General features: G+C 31.4%; 2 protein-coding genes across 6 annotated transcripts; one reads left to right on the top strand and one right to left on the bottom strand.

Moving 5' to 3' along the window:
• Positions 1-144: 144 nt before the first annotated feature.
• LOC129292197 (protein ALP1-like) lies at positions 145-1,182 on the bottom strand. Its single transcript, XM_054929757.1, has 3 exons — positions 991-1,182; positions 685-910; positions 145-611 (listed from the first exon to the last, which is right to left on the bottom strand). Exons 1-3 carry the CDS (start codon positions 1,180-1,182, stop codon positions 157-159), a joined length of 873 nt encoding a protein of 290 aa, XP_054785732.1. The 3' UTR covers positions 145-156.
• Positions 1,183-14,048: 12,866 nt separating this feature from the next.
• Positions 14,049-22,034, top strand: LOC129293172 (single-strand DNA endonuclease 1). 5 transcript variants are annotated; one of them, XM_054930977.1, is made up of 14 exons: positions 14,049-14,295; positions 14,388-14,545; positions 15,245-15,306; positions 15,425-15,552; positions 16,214-16,265; positions 16,401-16,473; positions 16,567-16,640; positions 17,253-17,312; positions 17,418-17,586; positions 17,964-18,063; positions 19,264-19,346; positions 19,601-19,701; positions 20,004-20,134; positions 21,375-22,034. In XM_054930977.1, exons 1-14 carry the CDS (start codon positions 14,228-14,230, stop codon positions 21,907-21,909), a joined length of 1,794 nt encoding a protein of 597 aa, XP_054786952.1. In that variant the 5' UTR covers positions 14,049-14,227; the 3' UTR covers positions 21,910-22,034. The 5 variants fall into 5 exon arrangements, with proteins under 5 accessions (XP_054786952.1, XP_054786954.1, XP_054786951.1 ...); XM_054930979.1 differs by having other exon boundaries at positions 15,198-15,306; XM_054930976.1 differs by having other exon boundaries at positions 15,147-15,306; positions 16,570-16,640.
• Positions 22,035-24,383: the final 2,349 nt, after the last annotated feature.

The following is a 24,383-nucleotide window of genomic DNA, read 5'->3' as shown; positions in this document are numbered from 1 at the left end:
GCTATGAAGATAAAATCTCATACATCACAATATTGCAAAGAAGGAAAACATCACCTAATAAAACCATTTATAATGTTGTCATTACACAAAACATACATCCACAAATATTCAACTAGAATTCAAGTCACATCTAGATTTAGGTGTCTCTTCTAATGCTCACATACTACCCCTATGACTCATAAGTTCAACAAACATTTCATTTGCCAAGGTATCACGAAAGTTAGCCCATGCATTTGATGTCTCAATTGTTTGAATATAAGGTATCTCCATATCATTGGTAGTTGTCTCCAATGCCTCTATCTCAATATCCAGTGGATCATCTCCTTGTCGACGGATCAAATTATGAAGGAGACAACACGCTATGATGACCCGATTATGGACTTGAGCAGGGTAGAATGAAGGACTCCTAAGAATAGCCCATCGTAGTTTCAACATTCCAAAACATCGTTCAATAACATTACGCGCAGATGAATGCCTCATGTTGAAGCACTCACGTGGAGTTAAAGGCTGCCGTCCATCCCTCCACTCACTTAAGTAGTATCGCTGACCTCGAAATGGGGCAAGAAATCCTTCACAATTTGCATACCCCGCATCAACCAAGTAATATTGGCCTACAAGAATAAAAGAAATTAACTTTAAGCTCATTACTACATTGATCATTACTTAAAAATAAATTAACATTACCTTGAGGCACTTTCAAACCATTCCTACGACTAATAGCATCTCGCAAAACTCTACCATCAGCTGCTGAGCCTTCCCAACCCGTTAAGACATATATGAATTGTCCATCCGGAGAGCAAACTCCCAACACATTAGTAGTTATTTCCCCCTTTCGATTTCTATATCTCGCTTTGTCAGCCATAGGCACCTTCATTTTAATATGGGTTCCATCAAGAGCACCTAAACAATGCTGAAAATAACAAATAATTAATTAAAAGAATAGATAAATTATATCATTAATAAAAGTTATGAATTAAGATATGAGATTACCTTAAACCACCTCCATTTTTCGTCTATTGAATCCTCAGCAATTGGCTCAGGTTTCTTTAGGAGCTCTCGATTCAGTTTCATCATAGAAGTTAAGACCAAATTAAAATACCTACTAATAGTTTCAGCAGACCTCCCAAAATAAAATCGTATAACTCTATTTTTTAAATGATGTGCAAGGATATGTAAGAACATTGCCACTTGCTCATCAACTAGCATGTTTTTAGTTGGTTTCAAACCTCCTATGACATCAAGCATAAGACATAGCTTGTCGAATGTGGCTCTATTCATTCTAAGCTGGTTATAACAAGTAATGTCACTGTTATACACCAAGTTTCGTAAGTGGACTCTATTAGCATAGAAGTCTACCGTATATGGCCTTCGACTAATGCGATTCCTACGCAAGGCTATAGTGGTACAAATGGCAAAGAAACATTGATACATAGAGTGAAGAACATGCATCCACCAAATCATCAAATGAACTATCACATCTCTCATTTCTGGATCCATAACTGTAGGTTATAAATTTTAAAATATCAGGATAAAAAATTCTAAAACATCCAATAAATATCACTTCAATAGACTAGAAACAGTATAAAATTCTATAGGCAACAAAAACAGTATAAAATTCTAGCATAAAGCCCATATTTAATAGACTAGAAAATCATGAAACTCTAGTAAATCATTTTAAATTAAACACACATTGTTGGTAAAGAAAAATGTTGAATACCACGAATAGGGTTATGTTAGCGTCAAACCTGGATGGACCAGAGTCAGTTTTCCTTATTACATGAGCAAAGAGGATTTTGAGTTCATACTAAGAGCCATGGAGTTTATAGCAGACTATGGCCAGAGATTCCTGCCCTTGTACAGCTTCAATCTGAGAAATGGAAGCTGGAGACCGAAAACAGAGGAACTTGGGAAGCATAGCAGACTATGGCTATTCAGTTTTTGGAAAAGGAAGGGACAACGAGAAGGAATGAGTCATACTTAGAAGCAGCAATGTATATGGCTAATCGACTCCCAAAGTTCCCAGCTCAAGAGTATCATACCAGGGCACATGGACCCCAGTGTCCTTTATTTCAGAGTTTAATATTCTTTTTGCCTATACTGCATGCATACTTTGTGAATCTACAGAAATTTGATGACACGATGAGACAAGGAATTAATGAATGCTCTTTCAGCCTTCATGCTATCATTATGGTCTTACCCTCAATATTCCTTCGAGTTAAACCCATACTAGTGAATCATTAAAGCATTTACGTACTTCTGGACTTCATTGATCAAGTCTGTTTGATTTATATTATGTGTAGCCTAATAAGAATAAATAACTAGACAATTCACCCACTGGGAAGTAATTTCGTGGCATTTGATTTGTTTAATTCTAATTAACTATAACCATTGAGGATAATGTACCAATAGGAGCAGAACAGATGTACAGTGTAGAGCAGGTTATTTGGGAAGAGTATAGTTGCATCTATGGTCAAACTATTGACAAGTCTATTTGTTTTTTTATTTGTAACGGGAATATCTACAAAGGATGAAAGGATAAGACAACTCACACATGAGTTATAGGATGCAAGGCATAAGAGAAGAAACAAAATTCAAAAATTCAGCAAAAAAATAAGGGAAAGAAGGGATGAAAGGATAAGGATCCGTGACTAGAGCCCCCAAAAGAGGAGAAGAGAAAGGTCTGGGCAGACTTCAGAATGTACAGCTTGTGAAAAGCTTGCGAGATCTCCAAAATATACACACTTGAAACATCTATGTACAATAACGGGTTCCCTCAATAATGCAATCTACAACGTGTTTCTTTTTAGGGCAAATAATGCAGTCTAGTTAATGTTAAATATAATCAAGACGATGTCTCTGCATCAAACCGAAGCCTATGACAACCTGAAGTCCCACTAATATTTAAAATATTCTATTTATTTGTCACTATATGTATATCAGGGTGGAAAAACAACTTTCAAGTTTCAAACCTAGCTTCATAGCTTCGATTGATACCCAGAAAAGAACCTAGCTTAAACAGGGGAGGCGGCCGAAGGATATAAAATCACAGATGAAAAAGAATGGAGGAGGGAAGTCGATTGATACCCATACCTTGGTCGCGAAATCCAAAATATTTGTCCAGACCGCGTCGTTCGTCGTCCGACTCGTCTTCGATCTCACCACAGCTCTCGCCTTCTCTCGGTCTGCAACAAATCTTGCTTTCTCTCGCTCTGCCGCGACCAAGCGTGAGTGTGAGTGAGGTGAGGGTTTTATTTTTTTTGAGGGCAAATTTGTCTTTTTGAAATTCGTATGAGGGCAAAAGTGTCTTAAATATTACAATTCCATAGAATTGCTCCCAATTCCATAGATTTACATAAGGAATCAAAATTAGCTTTTTTCCATAGAATTAGGATTCCCAGGAATTGTAATTCATATCTACCAAACATCACTTTATTCATATTCCTATCCCAATTCCATTTCCATCTTCACAATTCCAACCTACCAAACATGGCCTAAAAAAATATAAACTAAAAGAAAAATTTGATAAAACTATATAAGCAATGATTATATTTTTATTTATATTTTATATTGTGAAAAAAAAAAAAGAAAAATATGCTCATTGTAGCATTCGTGATGGAAGATAGGAAGAGTGACACAAAAACATTATGGAGGTAATACCATGAACTGTGAATTTTTAAAATTACAAAGTATTTCCTCATTTCTACACACACACATATATATATTATATTACACAGTTTAAGAAAGTTGGTCAACTATAATAATTATGACTAAAAATTAAAAACATAAAATGCTCTGTATTAATTAACATGAGCATACATTAGTTATTTTTAATTAATATAAATTATGAGAGGTGGTTTAAAAAATATATAATAAATGTCTATTAAAATGATTGATTCTGTTTATAAAAAATATAAGTGAAAACTAATAGTTTCCCAGACAATAAGAACGGAGACAGTGCCAAAGTTTTAATAAAGGACTAAATGGATAAAGATACCTATACATATTACATATTGCTTAGTTGCAAACAGAGGAAAAGGAATTGTAAATCAGGGGAACTTAGATGCCAATATAAAATAATTAATTACAAATAAGTTATAACTTATTGAAGCTTTCCTAATTTTAAAAACTCAACTGTAAATGTTAAAATAGTAGTTGTGAACAGCTGAAGATTAATTACGAATGGCTTGTGAATAACAAAAGTTTTAGAAATTCGAAAATTTTATTTTACAATTCATTTGCAACTAATCTGTTATTATTTATAATTGGATGGATTTTTCAGATTTACAAAATTTTTACAAGTTATAATTCATTTACAACTTATCTTCTTAAATTTACAAGTCTTATTTGCAACCAAGTCCTGTTTCAGCTACATCAGGACATTTTTTTTCATTTGCCTTTTTAAATTTTGGTTATCCTTTTTCTTTTTGTAAAATGTAATCTTTATTACTGTTCTATAACAAAAACAACAGTAACGTTTTTTCCCGCTAAAGAAACAACAGTAACGTTGAAATGACAATTAATTGACGGTTGTCATTTATTTTTTGAATTTTTTATATATCTGTTTTAAATTTTATAAATGTTTTAAATTTAAAAATTTATAAATGATTTGTCAATGTAAAATTTATTTTTATTGATAATAGGATTGTACTTTTAATTTTTTTATATTCTTAGATTAATGCAGAGCCAGTAATTTGAGAAGGCCAAGCCTGTTCATATCAAATTTAATTTGAATTGAGCTTATTCAGAGTATATTTAAAATATCATACTGTATAAAAAAAACATATATGGTCAAATACAACCTTAATCCCTCAAGCTTTCAAATGATCCAAATTGTTAAATATTATTTTATTTTATTTTTTTATCTAAATTTAATTTTTATTTAAAAATTAATATTTTTAATTTTAATATTATTTTATTAATAATAAAAAAATTTATGTATTCGAGCTTAGCTTATATTTTTTTTAGATTTATTTAAATAGCCCGAATAAGTTTGGAGTTAAAAAAAAACTTTTAAACCCTATCCTAAAATTTTTTGAGTTTATTAAGGCTGGCCAAAATCTAGGTTAATGTGCATATATTTTGTTATAAAAAAAGTTTTAATTTCATCTACTTTTTAAAAAATTTTGAAAAAAAAAAAATTTCTCACTTTCCCTTCATGCTTTTCAAATCTTCCTATAAATAATACAAGTTCAATAAAACATCTTACCTTCTGTAAATTGCATTTTTGACACTGTTTCTACTACAGTGTAATCCCCTAAATGCCCTTTTATGGTGGTGTTTGCTTCCCACTATTTGTTTATTATTGTGGGGTCCTCGTGCTGGTGTAATTTTTCTTTTTTATAAAGAATGATTGGTTGTGATACTTGTCAATGCCTCCCTGTTTAATAATAAAATTAGATTTATATCTTATGTGACGAATGAAAATATTTTAGTTTTAAAAATAAGAATAAATATTAAAAATTTATTTTAATATTTTTAAAATAAAATATATTGCTTTCTCCTCTATTACAAAAGTCATAAAATACAAACACACTTTTTACTTTTAAGTTTTTGTTTTCATTTATTTAATCATTAATTGATAGTTGTTGGATTAAAACTTCATGCTTGATATATTATTTTACATTTTTACTCATATTTTAAATTTATTAGTTATACGAATAGATTTTTTTAGTATATTTTTTAAAAAAATTAAATATATACTATCTCTTTTTAAAAATTTAAGACAGTTTTAATTAAATCTTATCTTTTAATAAAATAATTATTTATTTTTAAACTAACACATTCTTTTCATATTTATTTTTATTTAATAAAGTGTTTTACTTTAAAATAATATAAAGTAATTTATTTCTTAGGGGCCATTTTTTTAAAAAAAAGCAATGATTATATTTTAAAATGCTAAAAATATCTTATATTTTTTAATATTTAATCCTTCAAAAAATAATTTATATTTTTAAACAAAAGGAGTAAATTTGTTGCAATAATATTTCAAAAACATATGTGAAAAAAAAATTAATGAAATAAGAGATAGATTAGTCAATATAATTTATATTTATGTTCATTTAAATTTTATAATTTTCTTAAAATATTTTTGAATGATTGTCATACTTAATTATTTAAAGTTTCTTTTTTGGCAAAAATTTGTTTGAGGTTCCTTAAATTATAAAGCAAAATGATAGGCAAATAAATTATATGGGTAAATTAATAATTTAAAATTTTTCAATATAAATACAAATAATAAATTAAATCTTTTATAATATTTAACATAATATTCCTAATAGTATTAAAAATGAGACTAAAGTGTAAGTTAAAAAAAAAGTACTATACTTATACTACAATTTATGTCATTGTATTATTTATAAATTATAACTATAATGATTGTATCAAGCAAATAGTATAAGTCGTGTTATAATATCATTTATCAATCATATGCTGTGAGTATTACATCAATTAATAAAACATCTTACCTCTTGTAAATTGCATTTCTTCACTGTTGCTACTACATTGTAATCCCTTAAATGCCCTTGTATGGTGTTTAACTCCCACTATTTGTTTATTACTATGGGGTCCTTGTGCTGGTGTAATTTTTCTTTTTCTTTTTATAAAAAAATGACTGGATGTAATCCTTGTCAACGCGTCCCTGTTTAATAGTAAAATGCAATTTATCTCTGTTCTTTGTATAGCATAATTCTGTTAATGTCTTTGTACATATTTATTAAAGAATTAAGGATAAAAAATATTTTTAAAATATACATAAAAGATTGTAAATAATTTTAAATTCAACTGCATAGGTCATTTGTGTATCCCAGCATAAAAGATTTTCTCACCCAGTAACCTGGCGTTTCCGTGCCTAATGTCAGTTTGTTTCAGCATGTGGGTCCCACTGCCTTTTATATTTTTAATAATAAAATATTAAATATGGTCCTACCTACTCTCTCTCCTCCCCCGACCTTTTTTCTTCCCATTCACGCTCAATCAAGAACACAATCTCACAATAAAGAAGATGCCGACAAGAATCCCAGTAATGAAGTAGGCGTGGAACACGGCCATGGGGTCACAGACTCCCTTCACCTTATTATGGAGAATCATCGCAGCCATGAACATGCACTTGCCAGCACTCTCATGGCAATCCTGTTCCCTCAGCCCATGTCCACCAACGATCACTCTCTTTCCCTCCCATCCTTTCTCTCTCTTCGTCTCCCTTTACAATCTCTCTGTCTACCATCCCTTTACGAGACGTCCATGATTAGCAAAGACATGAAGACCATGAAGGCATCAATCCTAGCATCTTCTAGTCAAGTCGAACATCTCTTGGCGAAGCTAAATTAGTAAAACAAGCACTCCAAACACACACACCCACACCCCTGTGTGCATACCTTGACGTTGATGCAGTAGAGCATAATATTGGTTGTGGTGGTCACATTGAGATGCAAGATCGTGAGACGCAAGCTGTCCAGTGTTGACACCATCCTCATTAGTTGCTTCGCCCTCTTCCTCGACCTTATTTTCATATTTGTGTGGCTCTCCACCATCGTTACCTCTATATCTGCGATGCAATTCCTCGATGATGTCTCCCCCGTCATCATCAAACTCTCCCAGCTCCCGCTCGGACTCGTTGAGTACTCCGTAGGCATGAAGAACTTTGAGAACGGTGTCTTCTCAGATTTTTAGCTCCCCAAAAACTGCAGCCTCTGCTCTAGCTCCTTCACCGTCGTCTGCTCCATTGTTCTCGTCTTCTTCTTTGTCCATCTCCTCATCCACATTGTCCAAGTTATTCATGAGGGGAGAGAGAAAGAGGAGAGAGGGAGCATAAGAACAAAGGGAGGAGAGAGAAGGGTTTTTTTTTAATATTTTAAAAGATTATTAAAAATAGTGAGCCCACTAAAATATTTAAAAGTTTAAATGTGAGCACGAATAGAAAAAATTAATGAGATAAACAATAAAAATGATAGATTTAAAAATCTCAATACTTAAGAAATATAAATCACTCATAACTAAATTTATAATTATTTGTGAGTTTGTGTGTATATTTTAGGGATATGTTTTACCCTTAATTTTTTATTAAATTTTAATGGTTTATTCGTTGTTGGTGCCATAATTTTCTAATTTTTTGGCACGCCTCTTTCATTTTCATTTTTTTTATTCTTTTAAGTACATTTATATAAGTTTTTGGTTCTCGATATTCATCTCTAGATTCTTCAACAGTCAGGCTCCCTTTATTATGCACAGAAATAGCAAATTATTATTTTTCTTGATTGCTCGTACTAATTTCTTGAGTAATTATATTTGAGATACAATTTATTACTAAGTATTGACACTTCTATTAATGAAAATCTAAATTTTGATTTGCCACGTTGTAAGGAATTAACACCTTTTACTAAATCTCATTAGTGTAAAAATAATAAATTGTTATTAAAATAACTTATCATAAGTTTGTCAAATGGACAATAAATCTTATTGATGCCCCTTTGTTTACAAAACGCATGTTTTTCACATTAATTTTTATATTCATAATCTTTTTTTCACTTTGCTAAAATATATATATATATACCTGATCATGACTATTAATATTTAATAAAATTTTTATATTATCCTTTTATAATATTATGTTAAAGTATTTTTATTTATGATATCACAATAACAAATTAACATATTTTAGAGGGTTAATGAGTAAATAGGACCCTAAATTCTTAAAATGTACAAAATAAACCCTAGTCGTTAATTTTTTTAATGCCGTTACTGTCTGTAAAATCTTCAATTCTTAAACATATGATTAGCACATACTTAACTTTAAGGTAAAGCTTCCATAATAATTCTAACTAATTTAATCAATAATAAAAGATATCATGAAAAAAAAAAGATTAACCTTGCCAATATAAAAACTCAAAAGATTAAGTAAGAAAGATCCTATAGAGATAGAATCCCATAATCATTAAATCTCAAAATTGAGTTTAAAAGGTCATTTATCCATTATAAATTAAATTAAAAAGTGTTTGAAAAAAAATAATTAGAGTTAAAAACAAGTCAAAATGAGGTAAAAATGGTCATTTTTACTTAACATGAGTACTTGGTTGCAGGCAGAAAACATTAAGTCCTGGCCAACACTTCCAAGAAAGTTTTAGCTGTAGTCAATTCTCTCTTGGCTGCAGCCGAAAATATATTGGCCATGGCAAAAAATATGACAACAACTGTCATGATAGCTCCCTAACTATGAACTTTTGATGCATATAACTTTCAACTTGGACCTTCGATTGAGGTGATTTAAGTGCTCACATGTCAAAAATTTCATAACATAGCTAATAGTTTTGGTTTCATGTCAATCCAACATCACATGAATAATTTGGATACCTAGAACCATAATTTCACATTTTTACCTTTAAACCATCAACTAAGTATCCAAATCTCAAACCATAACCCATTAACCCACACAAGAGCTTGAACCATACTCAATAACTCCTAATACACTTTTTCAAATAGTCACAATCATTAAAACACTCTTAATATAAGAGCTGGCCACCCAACCACTATCAAGTACATAATAAGGGGGTAAAAATGTAATTATTTACATTCAAGCTAAACAATCACTCAAAACATGTTAAACTCATATAACTTATCAAGATATACTTTTTCAAACTATTTTGGCACACTACCATGGTTAAATTAGGAGTTTGGACCCTTCTATGGCTAAGAAAATCTAAAAATGACTAAATTCAATATTTAAGACTATAAATGCAAGTAGACTTCAAGCAAACATAAATCAATATGAAAGACCCCTAGTTGAAAAAATATTGTATTTAAATTATACATAAAAGATAAAACTAAAGACATTATAATTGATTACTCAGTCTCTAGCTTTATAGGTCTCCCCTTTGCTATTAGATTGATCCTCCCCTATAAACATTAAACTACGGAAGTGAGATAAATATCTCAGTAACCAAATAATTTAATCAAGTATATTAAAGTGTGGCAATTATAATAATTAAGCATTTAATATCATACAGGGAAAACTAACATTATTTACAATGCATCGTCAAAATGTGTTTTGCATGATCAAATGCAACCATTTTATATCACTTCTTATATCATTTGACCGAATCCATGGGCTATTATCTCATATAGATCTAGCCCATGTGATTCGACTAGCCCCATTCTCTAATTATGAAGGGTCACCTGGCCAAAGACTCTCACACTCACTTTTGGACCATGAATTCTCCCTACTTAAATTTTAAGATGTCATAAGTGTTTGACCTATATCATCCAATCCAGGATCAATAATACTGAGCATCATGCCTGACCCATGCCACACTTGAAGGTTGTTGGCAATACTAAGCTCATAAAGTAATAAAGTATGCCAACCACTATGCACAAACTCAGTGGAGGCTACACCATGTGGATTTTCTATCATAATCTTTCTATAATGCTAAAGTGAACTCCTGCCCATTATGATCATGCAAATTCAATCAACAAATGCAAATATAAGCTTATGCATATTATAGTAATTCATCATCCTCATAATTTTTAAAACTTGCATGTTTATCACATCTCTTCTAACATAATCAATTATGACCACTCATCATGTTAACATATTCTTCTCATAGGTAATCTAAGCTTAACGTCTATATAAATATAATCAACAAATATTTCATCACAATGAGTCATGTTTCACGTTTGGGTAATAATTTAAAATCAACATATTCATTCATAAGCTTATTCAAGTTATCTATAATAATGCTTAAAGTGTAAATGCAGACATAATGATATACTATACTTAAATTCTCGATTATCTAAACTCTTCGTTTACTAATCAGGAGTACCTATGAATATTAAATGGAGCCTCCAATAAGCTCAATAGTACCAACAATGATCAACCTACAATCAAACGCATCAATAGTCATTAACGACTAATTATCCTTAATTACCTCTAATCAAAACCTAAACTAAAAAAATCTCATTGTGGTCATCTACCCACAACCAAATCTATTTTTAGGTTTCATTAGTTCACTTAGACTCTCATTAGTCTAATCAACACCATTAATAACTCATAACCTTCTTAGCTCAATTAATTAGCTATAGGGTTTACTTTAAACATCACTTTGAAATTCTAAAACTTCATTTGCACTATAACCCAAAAGTTAAATACTTAAATAAACATCCATTAATCCTTTTGAAGTCAGACTTCTAGGAAAAATCACAACCCATTTTTAGATTTCTAAAAAACTACCCAAAAATAATGATGAAAATGCACAAGAGAGGAAGAGAAGAGTTTGTAGCGACTTATCCAAGTGATTAGAAGCTCTAAATAAACTCAATTAGATGCCTACAATAAACCTTAGCAGAGCTCTCCTCATTCACCTTCAGACTTCTACTTAACTCCCTAATTTTTTGAGTTGAAATATGAATTTGGAGGCTTACAAATCGAGTTCTTACTACAGTCAAGAGACTTTTGGCTATGGTCAAAGACCAAAAATTTAGGTTTCGAACATTGTGCATCTAATTGGGTCTAAATGTGGCCCGATACCACTTAGGGTTCAATTCTAAACCCTAATTAAGGTCTGATAAATCTATTAGTTATCCGTACATTATCTTTAAATTTAAGTTAACTCTTAATTATTTAATTTGTCCTTAATAACCTAATCAACCTTAGGTTAAATTTTTTAGGATGTTACACTGTTCACACCGAGGTACTATTCACTGTGGGCCCAATTAATGTTAACGTGTCATTGTAAATTAGCTCCACAAACCTTAAACCATTATGTTAGTAGCGTTTTGAATCTTGAACTATTATGTTAGTAGCATTCTAGACCTTGAACTTTAAAATTTTGAGCAAATTACCCCCACCATTTATGTATAAAGTGTTGAATATTATATAGATCAAATTAGCTTCAACATAGTTCACCGCGATGAATGGATCGTTGGCCATGGTGAACAATCTATAATTTTTTGAAATGACATTTTTTGCCTCCTTTTTGCAATGTTTTTTAAATGATTGGTATCTCATGTTTTCATATTAAGCTTATTTTGAATAATGTTTATTTATTTAATGATAAAAATTTAGGATCCCATTTGAAAAAAAATTTAAGTATCATAAGATTTTACAGAATATATATGCGAAAGCCGATGATTTCACCAACGAATTTTAAACTCAAATTAGTTGGTTAATTAAAATTATTTAATATTTAAACTTCTTTTCAAATGGGATCTTAAGTTTTCACCATTAAATAAATAAACGTTATTTAAAATAATAATTAAATTAGAGTTATAGAGTATACAAAATGAGATACCAATCGTTTGGAAAATATTGCAAAAAAGGGGCAAAAATGTCATTTTATAAAATTATATGTCGTTCACCATGGCCAACAATGCATTCACTGTAGCGAACCATGTTGAAACTAATTTAGTTTACATAATAGTCAACATTCTATACATAAATGATGTGGGTAAGTTACTCAAAATTTTAAAGTTTAAGGTCCAGAATGCTATTAAGATAATATTTCAGGATTCAGAACGCTACTAACACAATAGTTTAGAATTTGTGATGCTAAATCACAATGACACGTTAGCATTAATTGGAGCCCACTGTGAACAATACTTGCATGAATAGTAACAGCGTTAAAAAAGTTAATGATCAAGTTTATTTTGCTTTGAATTTAAAAGTTTATAGTTTATTTTACACATTTTAAGAGTTTAAGATTTAGGGCAATTTTTAAGCAAGAGTTTAGGGTCTTATTAGCTCGTTAACCCTATTTTATATTGTATTTTTATGATACCAGAGCAACATATTTTTTATTTATGTACTTTCCAAATTACCTTTTAATTTTTCCATGAATAATAAGTTTATAAATAAAAACAGATATTTATATTTTCAGTATAAACAAAAGTAATAAATTGTAAAATTAACAAGTTGTTATTACAAATAATTTATTGTACATTTAGCGCATGAGTCATAAATCTTGCAAGCGGATTTTTTTTTAAAAAAAATGCAACAAATTTTTTAAAAGGCCTTTTCTAATGACTCATGCTGGCATAATAAATAATTGTTTAATCTCACTTTTTGCTTTATATTTTACGAGTTTCATTAGTTTATTTTTAATTAGTTTCATATAAATCATTACACTTTATACAACTATTAATTGTGCATTAAGTAACTGATCCCCTTTCATATAAATCATTTCAAAGGGACATTGTCCGTGTTGAAGTTGGATAATACACAAGGCAATGATGGAGCAATGGGACAAGGAAATGTACATTTAGTGGTAATCAACAACTTAATTCCTTGTCCCTTTTTCTTTTTTTTTTTTTCTTTTGGGTTGGATTCACTCACAACATGGTTTAATACTATGATTTATTAATCAAGAGTTTTTTTTATAAGAATAATTGAGACTGTTTAAATTATGTTTCATTTGAATTAAAGAAAAAGAGACACCATGATGAGATTTATTATTTTGTAAGTTTCACATGTATGAGTATGACTTTTATTTCTTTTTTTTTCCCCTTAATTACTTTATCCTATATTATATCAAGGCCCTCTAGATTTCGTGCTTTAATGAATATACTCTTCCTGTAGAAAAGATCCCATAAGGCACAAGCAACAAATACAAGGATCTACTATATTATTTTTATTCAACTATTGTAATCATATTTTATTCAATCTAAGACTGGTGAAGTTTAATCGCTAAAAGAAAAAAAATAAAAGACTATAATGTGTCATGACATATTAAAATTAGACCATACATTGAATACTATATAAGAGTCATATTTTATTAAGCTATGATTTGACATAATTAAAGATATACAGATATAAATATCCACATGATGATCAAAGACACATAAAAAAGAAAACTAAATAAATAAATAAATAAATTTCTTCCTATTCACGCGGGCCATTTTCTAGTTTTTGTCATGATAAAGTATAGATGTGAGCAAATAAAATAGCACCAACAACGTGTCCCCTCTGCATAATCTGGTTTTCTGTAATTTTTAAAAAATTCACAATCCTTTATAATAATTAATTTTCATCCATGGTCCTTATGTGTCCTTCGCCCTTTCTGCAGACGACTTGAAAACGACGTCGCTTGCGGCTGGTCGTCCTCGACATGCGATGCGAGGGGGAGCCTGGTTTCGAATCCGTGGCCTGCAACTTCAAACCCTGCAGCTCTTCATCTCTATCGGTCTACCCTCTCATAGATAGTCTTACAACGTTTCTCTCTCTCTCTCCCCCCCCCCTTCCCTCATGGGCGTGAAGCACTTGTGGGATATACTTGAATCCTGCAAGAAAACAATTCCACTACACCATCTCCGGTGAGTAATTTCCTTAAACTTTACATTCTCTCTCATGTTCATTTTTTGTGTTCTTTATGACTTTATGGACTTGTGCTGGAATTCGAATCTAGGAACAAAAGGATATGCATAGATCTCTCATGTTGGATAGTTCAACTTCAGAATGTGGGCAAATCCATATCGTGTGTGAAGGAGAAAGTCTACCTCACGGGTCTCTTTCACCGCATCAGAGCGCTCATTGCTTTGAATTGCAGCCTAATTTTTGTCACAGGTGTGTGTCACTACGTATTTTGTTGTTGACTTTGATACTCTACTTTACCAGTTATCACTTATCACCTATTACAGTCATGCTATAGCAGGTCCGAAAAAATGTAAAAAAATTTCAATTTTAATTAGCGAGTAAGAGTTTTGTTCTAAATGGTCATCATAGTGGCCAAGAAAAACTGAAAACAGAAAATCTCCTCTGGTAGAACCAGGAAGTATTTGTACAACCTTAAATTCTGCGTCCAAGTGAGATTTTCAAAAAAGCAGGCCTTAGCATAGTCGAACTGGATGAACCTGTTTTACACACTTGAATTTGGTGGGACGCATATTAGCCTTATCTAATCTAAGGGCTGTCCCGCAGCAAAACTCACCATGGCTCTTGAATATCTTGGTCTCTTTAATTGAAGGACTTGTTTTGAAAATTCTACGGAGACCCTGAAGAATGAACTTCTACGGTCACATCTAAGGTTCACGTCCTGTTACTGATCCAACTCATTTTGGTGTTGGAAAATTCCAGTGTATGAATCAGTTTCATGCAATCTGTTACGAGGCTTTGGATATCACATTATAGTCCATATCCTCATTCCTTCTTCTTTACTTAATTACAGTGTCTCTTTTACTGGTCGTTCTGCGCTTTCTGAATGTTGTTGGTTTGACAGTATCCGGCCATATCCATTCACATACTGTGCCCTTTGCTATTTCTTAGATGGATCAATTCCTGCTATCAAGTTATCAACTTATAGGCAACGATTAAACTCTGGAAAAGATGTAAGTAGTATTTACTTCATATATGCTCCCTTCTTCTTCTTCTTCTTTTTTTTTTTACATGTTGCATTTTCTTTTTCTAACTTTCCATTTCTACTCACTTTAGTCAATTATAATGTAGGTAGCACAAAATGAAAGCAACTTACAGAAAGTGTCTTCTTTACCGAGGAACAGGGGATCTGAGTTTTCGTGCATGATAAAAGAGGCTCACATCTTGGGGATGGCTCTTGGTATCCCATGTCTGAATGGGTAATTTACTATTTGAAGTTAGGTTCAACATGTTGTTTTAATGATGATAAATATAATAGCTTAATATGGATGACTTCAACAGAACTAAAGCATATAGATTGGATTAGTTTTCATTTGTATATTATTGTGCATTGCATGGATGGACTGATTTGTTATATCTTTAGAGATGAAAGGAGCAGACCTATATAGTATGATATGTATGTTTAATGACATGGTCCAATAACTGGACAATATGCTACTAATAAGGATCAAATAAAACTTAATTGTTCTTAGTCTTAGCAATACATTGGAGAGATCAGAGTTTATCAATTATCAATATATTGCTTATGAAAGCGCTTCCAACTCTTAGGACTAAGGAGTAGTTACTTCTTGTCAGACAGTGAACGTAAAAGAGTGTTATTTTCAGTTTAGCCAGAAACAGTATCAGAGGAAAAGAAAAAATGAAGCCTGGAATGAAGAAAACTTGGATGTGAGAGTATCAGATAGCTGGAAAGAAACAGCTTAGTAACTCGTACTACTAATGAGAAATGTGTACTATTTGCTTCTGTTCTGTCTAGAAGTTAATTGAAAAGAATCTGCACTCCTCACTATGGCATGAAGAAGAAATAAAGTTTCTGCACTAATGCGAACTAGTAACATTGTTAGTCTTTTGCTAATCCAGGATTGAAGAAGGTGAAGCTCAATGTGCTTTGTTGAACTCTGAATTATTGTGTGTAAGAACAATTGATTGCCTGCAAATTATTCTTTGCTTTCAATTTGGAAATTATTGATATCTGTGGGATGCTTATGCTAATAGCTAACCTGTTATCAGTGTTAGTTCATTCATTAAGAGTTGTGGTTACTTTCAGGATGGATGTTTCAGTTCAGATTCAGATATCTTTCTTTTTGGTGCCAGGACAGTGTATAGGGATATTTGCCTTGGTGAGTAGATCTGTTTTGAATCATGTCTAAATTTGTTTTGTTTTGAGTTTATTGATGCTAACTAATGCAAGGAACCATTTATTGATGAGTTAGGAGATGGTGGATATGTTGTTTGCTATGAGATGGAAGACATTGAAAGGAAACTTGGATTTGGAAGGGACTCATTGGTAACTTTCTGTTGCCTTTTTGAATACATGGTGTTTTGTTTTTGTGTATAATTAATTTAGATGAACTTTCATTGTTCAGTCAGTATGTTATTTAATCTTACAATCAGTTAGGTTTGTGCACGTCAAGGATGTGAAAGAGTAGCTAGGTCAAGGAAGGTCCGCCAATGTTAGCTTTTCAGTTAATAGTACCCTGAAAAACCAGTTAAAGCAGAAGTTACTCTATTGTGGAACCACTTTGTGTGGTCTAGTTACATCAAGGAACTTGTTTTCAAAGGTTTCCTTTGAAGTGTGAGGCACAGAGTTGTGATCTTCTACTGTTGAATTGAGTTTCCTTGTAGAAACTTTGGCTGAAGCCAGCATTGTGCATGTATCCATGTATACATATCACTATTCTTCTGTTTGTAAATTTTCAGTCTTAAATTCTTCAAGTATTTTATATCTCTTTTGTATGTTCTTTTACCAAAATCAGTGGTGTTTCCATCTTATGGAGAGTCTTACTATCTTGATTTGTTCAATAAGTCCATGTTCCAATTCTGTAAATAATTCAATTTTATGGGACTGGGTTCCCTTTCTGGCTCAATAACCGTTGGTTCTGTGACTCGGAATCTTCAGATTGCTCTTGCCTTACTTCTTGGGAGTGACTATAGTCAAGGAGTTTATGGTCTAGGTCCGGTAAGTATGAATCCTGTCGTTGTTCATGGTCACATGATACCTTTTTTCTAATCCCTCTGTTTGTTTGGTGCTTATAACCTTGTGATAATTTTATTATGGTTGTAGGAGCTTGCTTGTCAGATAGTTAGGTCAATTGGCGACAAATGTGTGCTCCAAAAATTTGCTTCTGAAGGAATTGAATGTCTGAAAACACTGAAAGGCGCAAAGAAGATGGGGCAAGTTTTCAAGAACAATAAAGAAAATATGTTGGACCATGATATGGCATTGAGTCATGGTAAAGCATTTATATTGCTTCTAATCCATGACCTGAAATTTGCACAAATGTAATTTTCTTCGAGATTTCTGCCAATAAATTTATCCATTTTCAGTTTTATTTCAACACGTACTTGAATTAGAAGTAAACTTTAAATTCTGGAGAGTTTGTAACAAATTAAAGTCTCGAAAGTATATCTTTTACATATACTTTTGGTAGAGGTCTCTTATGCTCTTGTACTTCGCAACTGGTCATAGTTTCCAAACATATTATTGGTTTGTCTAATTCATTGATATTCTTTTTTCTTAAACATTATTAGAATGAACATGCTTTATATATTGATTTGTCTCGTTGGTTGTCAGGTTCACATCTTTGTTTCTGTGTTTTCTCACATGCAGGAGGCAAGAACAATTCACAAAGAGATTATAACTTCTTGCAAGTTATCAATGCTTATGTGAAGCCGAAGTGCCACCCAGCAGATTCTGATATTGTGATGAGGTAGTTTTACTTTAGTTTAGTGTTAGTGAGGTGGATGTTGCCTGATTCATTATAATATACATCCTTCAGGCCAAATATAGGAAATTGGTAACTAATTCACGGTTCTAAAAAATGTTAGTTAAAACTTTGATTTCTTAAAAAAATTTACATCTTTCCAATTTTACTCTCATTAAATACCTTATATAAGTACTTTGATAATAATAATTAAAATTCCAATGCATCATTTTTTCAAAGAGAGTAATATATGAAGTAGGGGTATAGTTGGGAAAAAATAATTGTAAAAGTCACCTAATATCCTATATTTTGAACCAAGCAAGATTTCTAGAAAATGCCCTGTATTGTGGTTCGAAAGGAGTAATATCAAGATGGAGAAACGACTTATAGTTACAACAATGTAAGGATTTTGGTATTGATGCCATTTTAACTATTAATCAGTAACCTCAGTTAACTTTAGAATAACTAAATCATTCTACGGATCTGCGTCAAAATTATCTATTAACTAACTAATTGTAACTCATTGACACTTAAATTTTATTGGAAATATATCAAGATTAGCATTAGCAGCGCTAAGAATACCTGAAATGTTGATTATATAGTAGAATTGGCGATTTTGCTTTGTTACTACCTACAAGAACTAAGACTACAACACTTCTCTCTCGCTCTTTTTTCTCGGGGTGAACTTATGCCATGGAATTAGACTTGGGGCTTCATTGAAACCATCATTCATGCCTTATTCTTGACTGTGATTATTGGATCCACCATCTAGAGGTCTCATTCAGAGTACCTGAAAACTTAAGTTACTCAAACTCTGGGATTAGATATATGTCTGCGAGTACACAGTCTAGAACCCGCAACATCATGGAATGTTCAAGAAGAACATGCTGGAAAGCCAAAGGTGAGACCGGTGAGAGTTGGGGTCTATCTACGCTGGGATTAGATTTGTGTCATGCACAAGACGATGCTGATCTATATTGTTTAAGACAGTGAGAGTTGGGGTCTATCTACTAATTGATTGGATATATTCCCTGATAAGAATCTATTGAAACTCAAACGAAGTCCATCAAAAGCAGCTATGGATTTGCACTAATTGAATGTGGAATGTATTAATAAAATTATATATTAATGTATAGTCTGAAGAGTCAGATCTGGTTCATAAATTGTACAGAATTGATTTCAGCGGATGAATGACTATCTCTGTAGGGTTCTTGCTCAGTATCCATTTCAACGCAGTAAACTCCAACAGATATGTGCTGAATTCTTTCAGTGGCCTCCGGAGAAAACAGGTTCTTCTACTGCTCTTGCATGCTCCATTCTGTCTTGTCAGATAAGGTTATTTGTCCATATTTTATTTAGATATTACCTATGAACAGTTGGTTCTCACATTGGTGTTTAGAGTTTTAGAATTCTTTTAAATCCCTCTTTCAACCAGAATTCTTGGAAACTTGAAAGAACCTTAAATATCTACAAGGGCAACACCAGGCCAGTAATTTTTGGAAGTAATTTTGATTTGTGATTTTACTGATGATTCTTGTCATAGATGAATATATCCTTCCAAAAATAGCTGAAAGGGATTTACGGCGATTTGCCAATTTGCGCTTAACTTCATCACAAGTAGGAGTGAATCTTCCTTTGAATGAGGTACTGCTAGCCCTTGCCATGAATCATCATTTAATTACGGTCTACTGCAGCTAGCAATATAACTTCCTTTTAATTTTTTTTGTTATATGCAACAATCACTCTTTGATTACTGATTTGCGGTCATTACTTTTTATCGCATTTGACAGTTTACACCACATTTCATCTATATAAGCTTGGTATATTTTCCATCTACGATTTGTATAATTTTTTAGCTTTATATGATTATATTTAGACATGATTATTTTCTTTCTGCCTTCCTATGTATAGCCCTCTTACACTACATGCAACATACCCTATCACAGATCCCTGTGAAGTGTCCTGTCTCGGAAATCATAAAGTGCCGAAAAGTTCAAGGAAGAGAATGCTACGAGGTGTCATGGAATGAAATGGATGGACTTGGAACTTCAATAGTACCGGCTGATCTTTTAAAAAGGTAAGTTTTCTAACTAAAATATTAAACTGCATGTTTTTCCAGTAATTACATGGAAAGTGTATAGCTTATGGGGGAACCACCCACTCCACTATAAAAGTTAATGGGAAGGTAATAATTAAGGACTCTATAAGATCATTAATGACAATTACAGACTTTGAATTATTGAAATTCCAATAATAGACAATGGTCCTTATTTGCAATAAATTATCTTTTATTAATTGGCTTGAGATTCACAACAGATTTTAGTAAATTCTGAACTAATACTATAAAGATTTCCATCTATGTTATGTTGATTTTCCAAGTAATAGCAAAAAAAATTTTAAGTGATCAGCTTACAATTCACAACTAACTCTAGTAAATTTCCAAATGACGTTGCAAGTAATCTCCAATATATTTAGTAGATTTTTCAAGTGATTAATCTATATATTAATAGCAAAAAAAAAAATTTAAGTAATTGGCTTGTGATTCATAATTGACTCATAAATTTTCAACTAATATTACAAATAATCTGTGATGTATTTAGTTGATTTTTCAAGTGGTTTATTTGTATATTGACAGCAAAAAATTGACATTCACAACTAATGCTTGTAAATTTTCAATTGATGTTATAAATAACTCCAAGTGTTTTTAGTACATTTCCCAATTGACTATTCACATTTTTTTTAATTGCAATTAAGGACTATGATTTATTATTGAAATTTCAATAATTTAGGATCTGTAATTGTCATTAATATTCTTATGGGGTCCCTAATTGTCATTTTCTCATAGTTAATACCCTCTCCATCTCTAAATATAGCACCCAATCCAATTTTGTCAAACCCCTAATAAATGATTTTACCATGATAAAACATTTAATGAGGGGTAGCTTTTGGAAAGAAGAAGAAAACATTTAGATGCAATTTACTTCCTTGGTCTCTGTGATTTTGGCAATTAGGTACTATATTCAGGGACGGAAGGAATGCAATTAAATATATATTTCTGCAAAAAAAGTTATACAATAATGACGTTATTTTTGAAAAATTATATATAATCCTGCAAAATTGTAGAAGTGTAATATTATTGAAAAACAATGGGTTAATGTTTAAATTAATAAACCTGATAACAAAAGTATAAAAAATCTCATCTAAGTTTTTGTTTTCCAAATTTACTTTGAAACTAGTTGTGGTCCAGATCCAGATAATGTATTACCTGGTCATTAATTTATAATGATCATTATTGTTCTATCATGAATCATCTCCAGTGCTTGTCCTGAGAAGATTCTAGAATTTGAGGAGAAAAAGTGTTGGCTTAAGAAACAAAATATTCAGAAAAGAAGGCCAAAGAAATCAGAAACTGCATCTTCTATGATTGAACTTGACCTGAGACTCACGAATCTGTCACTGGATGTCAATCTGGTAGACCATGCCAGTCACAAGACATCTGATTCATCAGAGCAGGTATTTCATGATGCATCTGCCATGGAAGAAGCTGATCTGAATAGCAGAAATTTGTCGTATTCATCACATGATGAACAGATTGAATGGGATCAGAATGTGAGGGACACATATGGCAATCAGCAGCAGGGTGATTCCATGGCAAAATATGAGGTCATTGACTTACTGAGTCCTTCCCCACCTAAGCAGTCATGTGCTTCCTCCAGGTGCGCACAGTCTAATGGTGAACATATTGAAGTGATAAATTTGAGTGACTCAGATAGTGACACGTCACCTGAACATAAGAGGAAAGCCAAGGAGCTGAGATTGTTCTTAGCAGGAATTAGGGATGACCTCCATTGAATAGCTATGTTGGTAAACAGAATGTTCTTGATGTAATTATTTTTATTTTTTGTTAAAAGAAACCATTCTAATGTGAAGAGCTTGATTAGTTTAATGGAGACATGATCGATTGGTGAACAGTTCAACACGATGCTAAGTTTAACGAGAAGTTTGGTAGGTGGGACTTGGGGAGGTAGGAAGAAAGAGACGGCTCGCACGACCTCTTGGACTTCTATAATCACAACTCACGAGGAATCCCACGTTTAACGTTGTATGTTATTGATTAGCAAAAAATCTAACAATGATTAAGAATAAAATATTATCTTCCTATCCAAATTTTATTTTTTATTTATATTACGCATGCATTTTACTGTAGTAAAATTATTTTTATAACTTTATCAAATTGTAAAATCATTTGATAAATATTTAAATACAACAAAATCACAATAATTTTAAGTGCAAACAATTTAACGATAATTGAGCTGAACGATATTATTTACATTTAATCATATGCATCAATAAACGGAAGAGGAAAAAATTGGCCATTCTTTAGCTTGGTAGGAATAAATTAGGCTTACTGAAGCCAATTTCCAGCATTCAGCGGGAATTTGGGTTCTAACCAATCCACCGATGGAAAAATGTAAACTTTCCACTTGAGCAAGTGGAAAATTAAAAATGACATCACTTACTATTAAGTAACCGAGTAGAGTTGAGAACCCTTTGGTTTAGTAACGTGAACTCCTCCTTAATGCAAAAGGTCCTGAGTTCCATACCCACGTGGCTCGAAAGGGGAAAAAAAGTTGTGCTGTATACAAGGCATATGAGTAATGCATGTATACGCTTTACTTTTCTGTAGAGAGGGATCAGATACGAAAGAAAGAAGAGGGAGAAATAGCATCCAAGAACTGCTGAAAAAAATTAATATTGATTAAGGATTAATTGACTTTAAAATTGACTGCAATCCCTTAATCCTTGACTGATATTAATTTTTAAATTAATATATGCCCCTCAAGTTAAAAAAGAAAAAAGAAACCCCATCATCAATGGGGGCAAGATTGTCAAAGTCCTTGCTGCCGGTGAGGTTGCTGGTGACCAGTCACCAAAGCTCTAACACTGGTGACATTTTATTTTAAAATTAATTAGTTTGGGTGGTCAATGGAGGGTTTGATCTCATAACTCTTAGTTACTTAAAAAGCTTGGTGGCCTTTAGCAATATATATATATATATATATATATAATTAGTAAACCATGCTTTTAACTAGTTCCGTGTAATAACATAATGGTGTGTTGTTAATTTTTAAACAGAACTTATTATTTTGCAAATGTTACTTGTTAATTTGACATGGATAACTATAAATTGGGAGTTTTAAACCTTCAGACTTTTTACTTATTAAACGTCTGAATATATTGTTAATCACGAATAGATTATTGTCAAAACTCAAACGGATATTTGTTAATGAATGAATAACACGTATAATTAAGCTCTTCCTATCAGTTTTTCTAACTTGTTAAAATCAAAATAAATTGTTGTCAATTTCAAATAAATTGTAGCGAAAACCTAAATGTACACTTATTAATCACATGTCAAATGGATTGTTACTTTTTTAGCTTGTTAAAGCCTAAATGAACTGTTGTTAATTTAGAATGAATTATTATTAGAACCTGAATAAATATTTATCGATGAAAGACTAATACTTACAATTATATCAATTCTATATGCTTTTTTTAGCTTCTTAAAGCCCGAATAGATTATTGTTAATTTGAAATGAGTTGTTGTTAAAATTTAAATGAATATTTAATGTTGATGATTAAAAATATAGGTCTAATGGAAGGGTGGTATAAAAAAACAAGCCATTTTAAATTACAATAGCATGTAGGATAAGTATAATCGTACATGGTAGTTTTTTATCAAGAAAGTATTTATTTAAATTTTGACAACAACTCATTCTAAATTAACATCAGTTTATTCAAGCTTTAACAAACTAGAAAAACATACAGAATGAACATAATTGTATGTGTTATTTTTTCATCAAGTATCCATTCGAGTTTTAACAACTCATTTAAAATTAACAATAGTCAAATCGAGATTTAACAAACTAAAAAAATAACAATCCATTAAACCTATGCTTTTAATCAACTACAAATATTCATTTGAATTTTTACAACAATTCATTCTAAATCAATAACAGTTTATTCAAACTTTAACACGTTCAAAAAACAGATAAGATGAACTTCATTATATGTTAAAAGTGCAATTAACAAGTGTATATTTAAGTTTTCACAACAATTCATTCAAAATTAACAATAATTTATTTTAATTTTAACAGATTAAAAAAATTGATAAGAATATTCATGATTAACAATACATTCAAACATTTAATAAATAAAATGTGTAAAGTTTTAAAATTCTCAATTTATAGTTATACATGTTAGATTAACAAATAACAGTTATAAAATAACAAGTTCAAAAATTAACAACACAAAAATAATTAAAA

Source organism: Prosopis cineraria, unplaced genomic scaffold (genome assembly GCF_029017545.1).
Source record: "Prosopis cineraria cultivar Desert tree isolate PC_DT_omini unplaced genomic scaffold, ASM2901754v1 PC14, whole genome shotgun sequence".
NCBI lineage: Eukaryota > Viridiplantae > Streptophyta > Magnoliopsida > Fabales > Fabaceae > Prosopis > Prosopis cineraria.
Note: the sequence above shows the minus strand (reverse complement) of the source record. Positions and strands in the feature narration are given on the sequence as shown.

What these genes read in the sequence shown, in the direction of transcription:
- LOC129292197 (XM_054929757.1), bottom strand. Translation starts at nt 1,182, where the DNA reads ATGTTCTTACATATCCTTGCACATCATTTAAAAAATAGAGTTATACGA. An exon ending in AAAAATGGAGGTGGTTTAAG is followed by an intron (nt 911 to 990) that starts GTAATCTCATAT and finishes TGTTATTTTCAG; the next exon opens with CATTGTTTAGGTGCTCTTGA. An exon ending in TGGTTTGAAAGTGCCTCAAG is followed by an intron (nt 612 to 684) that starts GTAATGTTAATT and finishes TTATTCTTGTAG; the next exon opens with GCCAATATTACTTGGTTGAT.
- LOC129293172 (XM_054930975.1), top strand. Translation starts at nt 14,400, where the DNA reads ATGCATAGATCTCTCATGTTGGATAGTTCAACTTCAGAATGTGGGCAA. An exon ending in TGAACTCTGAATTATTGTGT is followed by an intron (nt 16,266 to 16,400) that starts GTAAGAACAATT and finishes GGTTACTTTCAG; the next exon opens with GATGGATGTTTCAGTTCAGA. An exon ending in GTATAGGGATATTTGCCTTG is followed by an intron (nt 16,474 to 16,566) that starts GTGAGTAGATCT and finishes TTGATGAGTTAG; the next exon opens with GAGATGGTGGATATGTTGTT.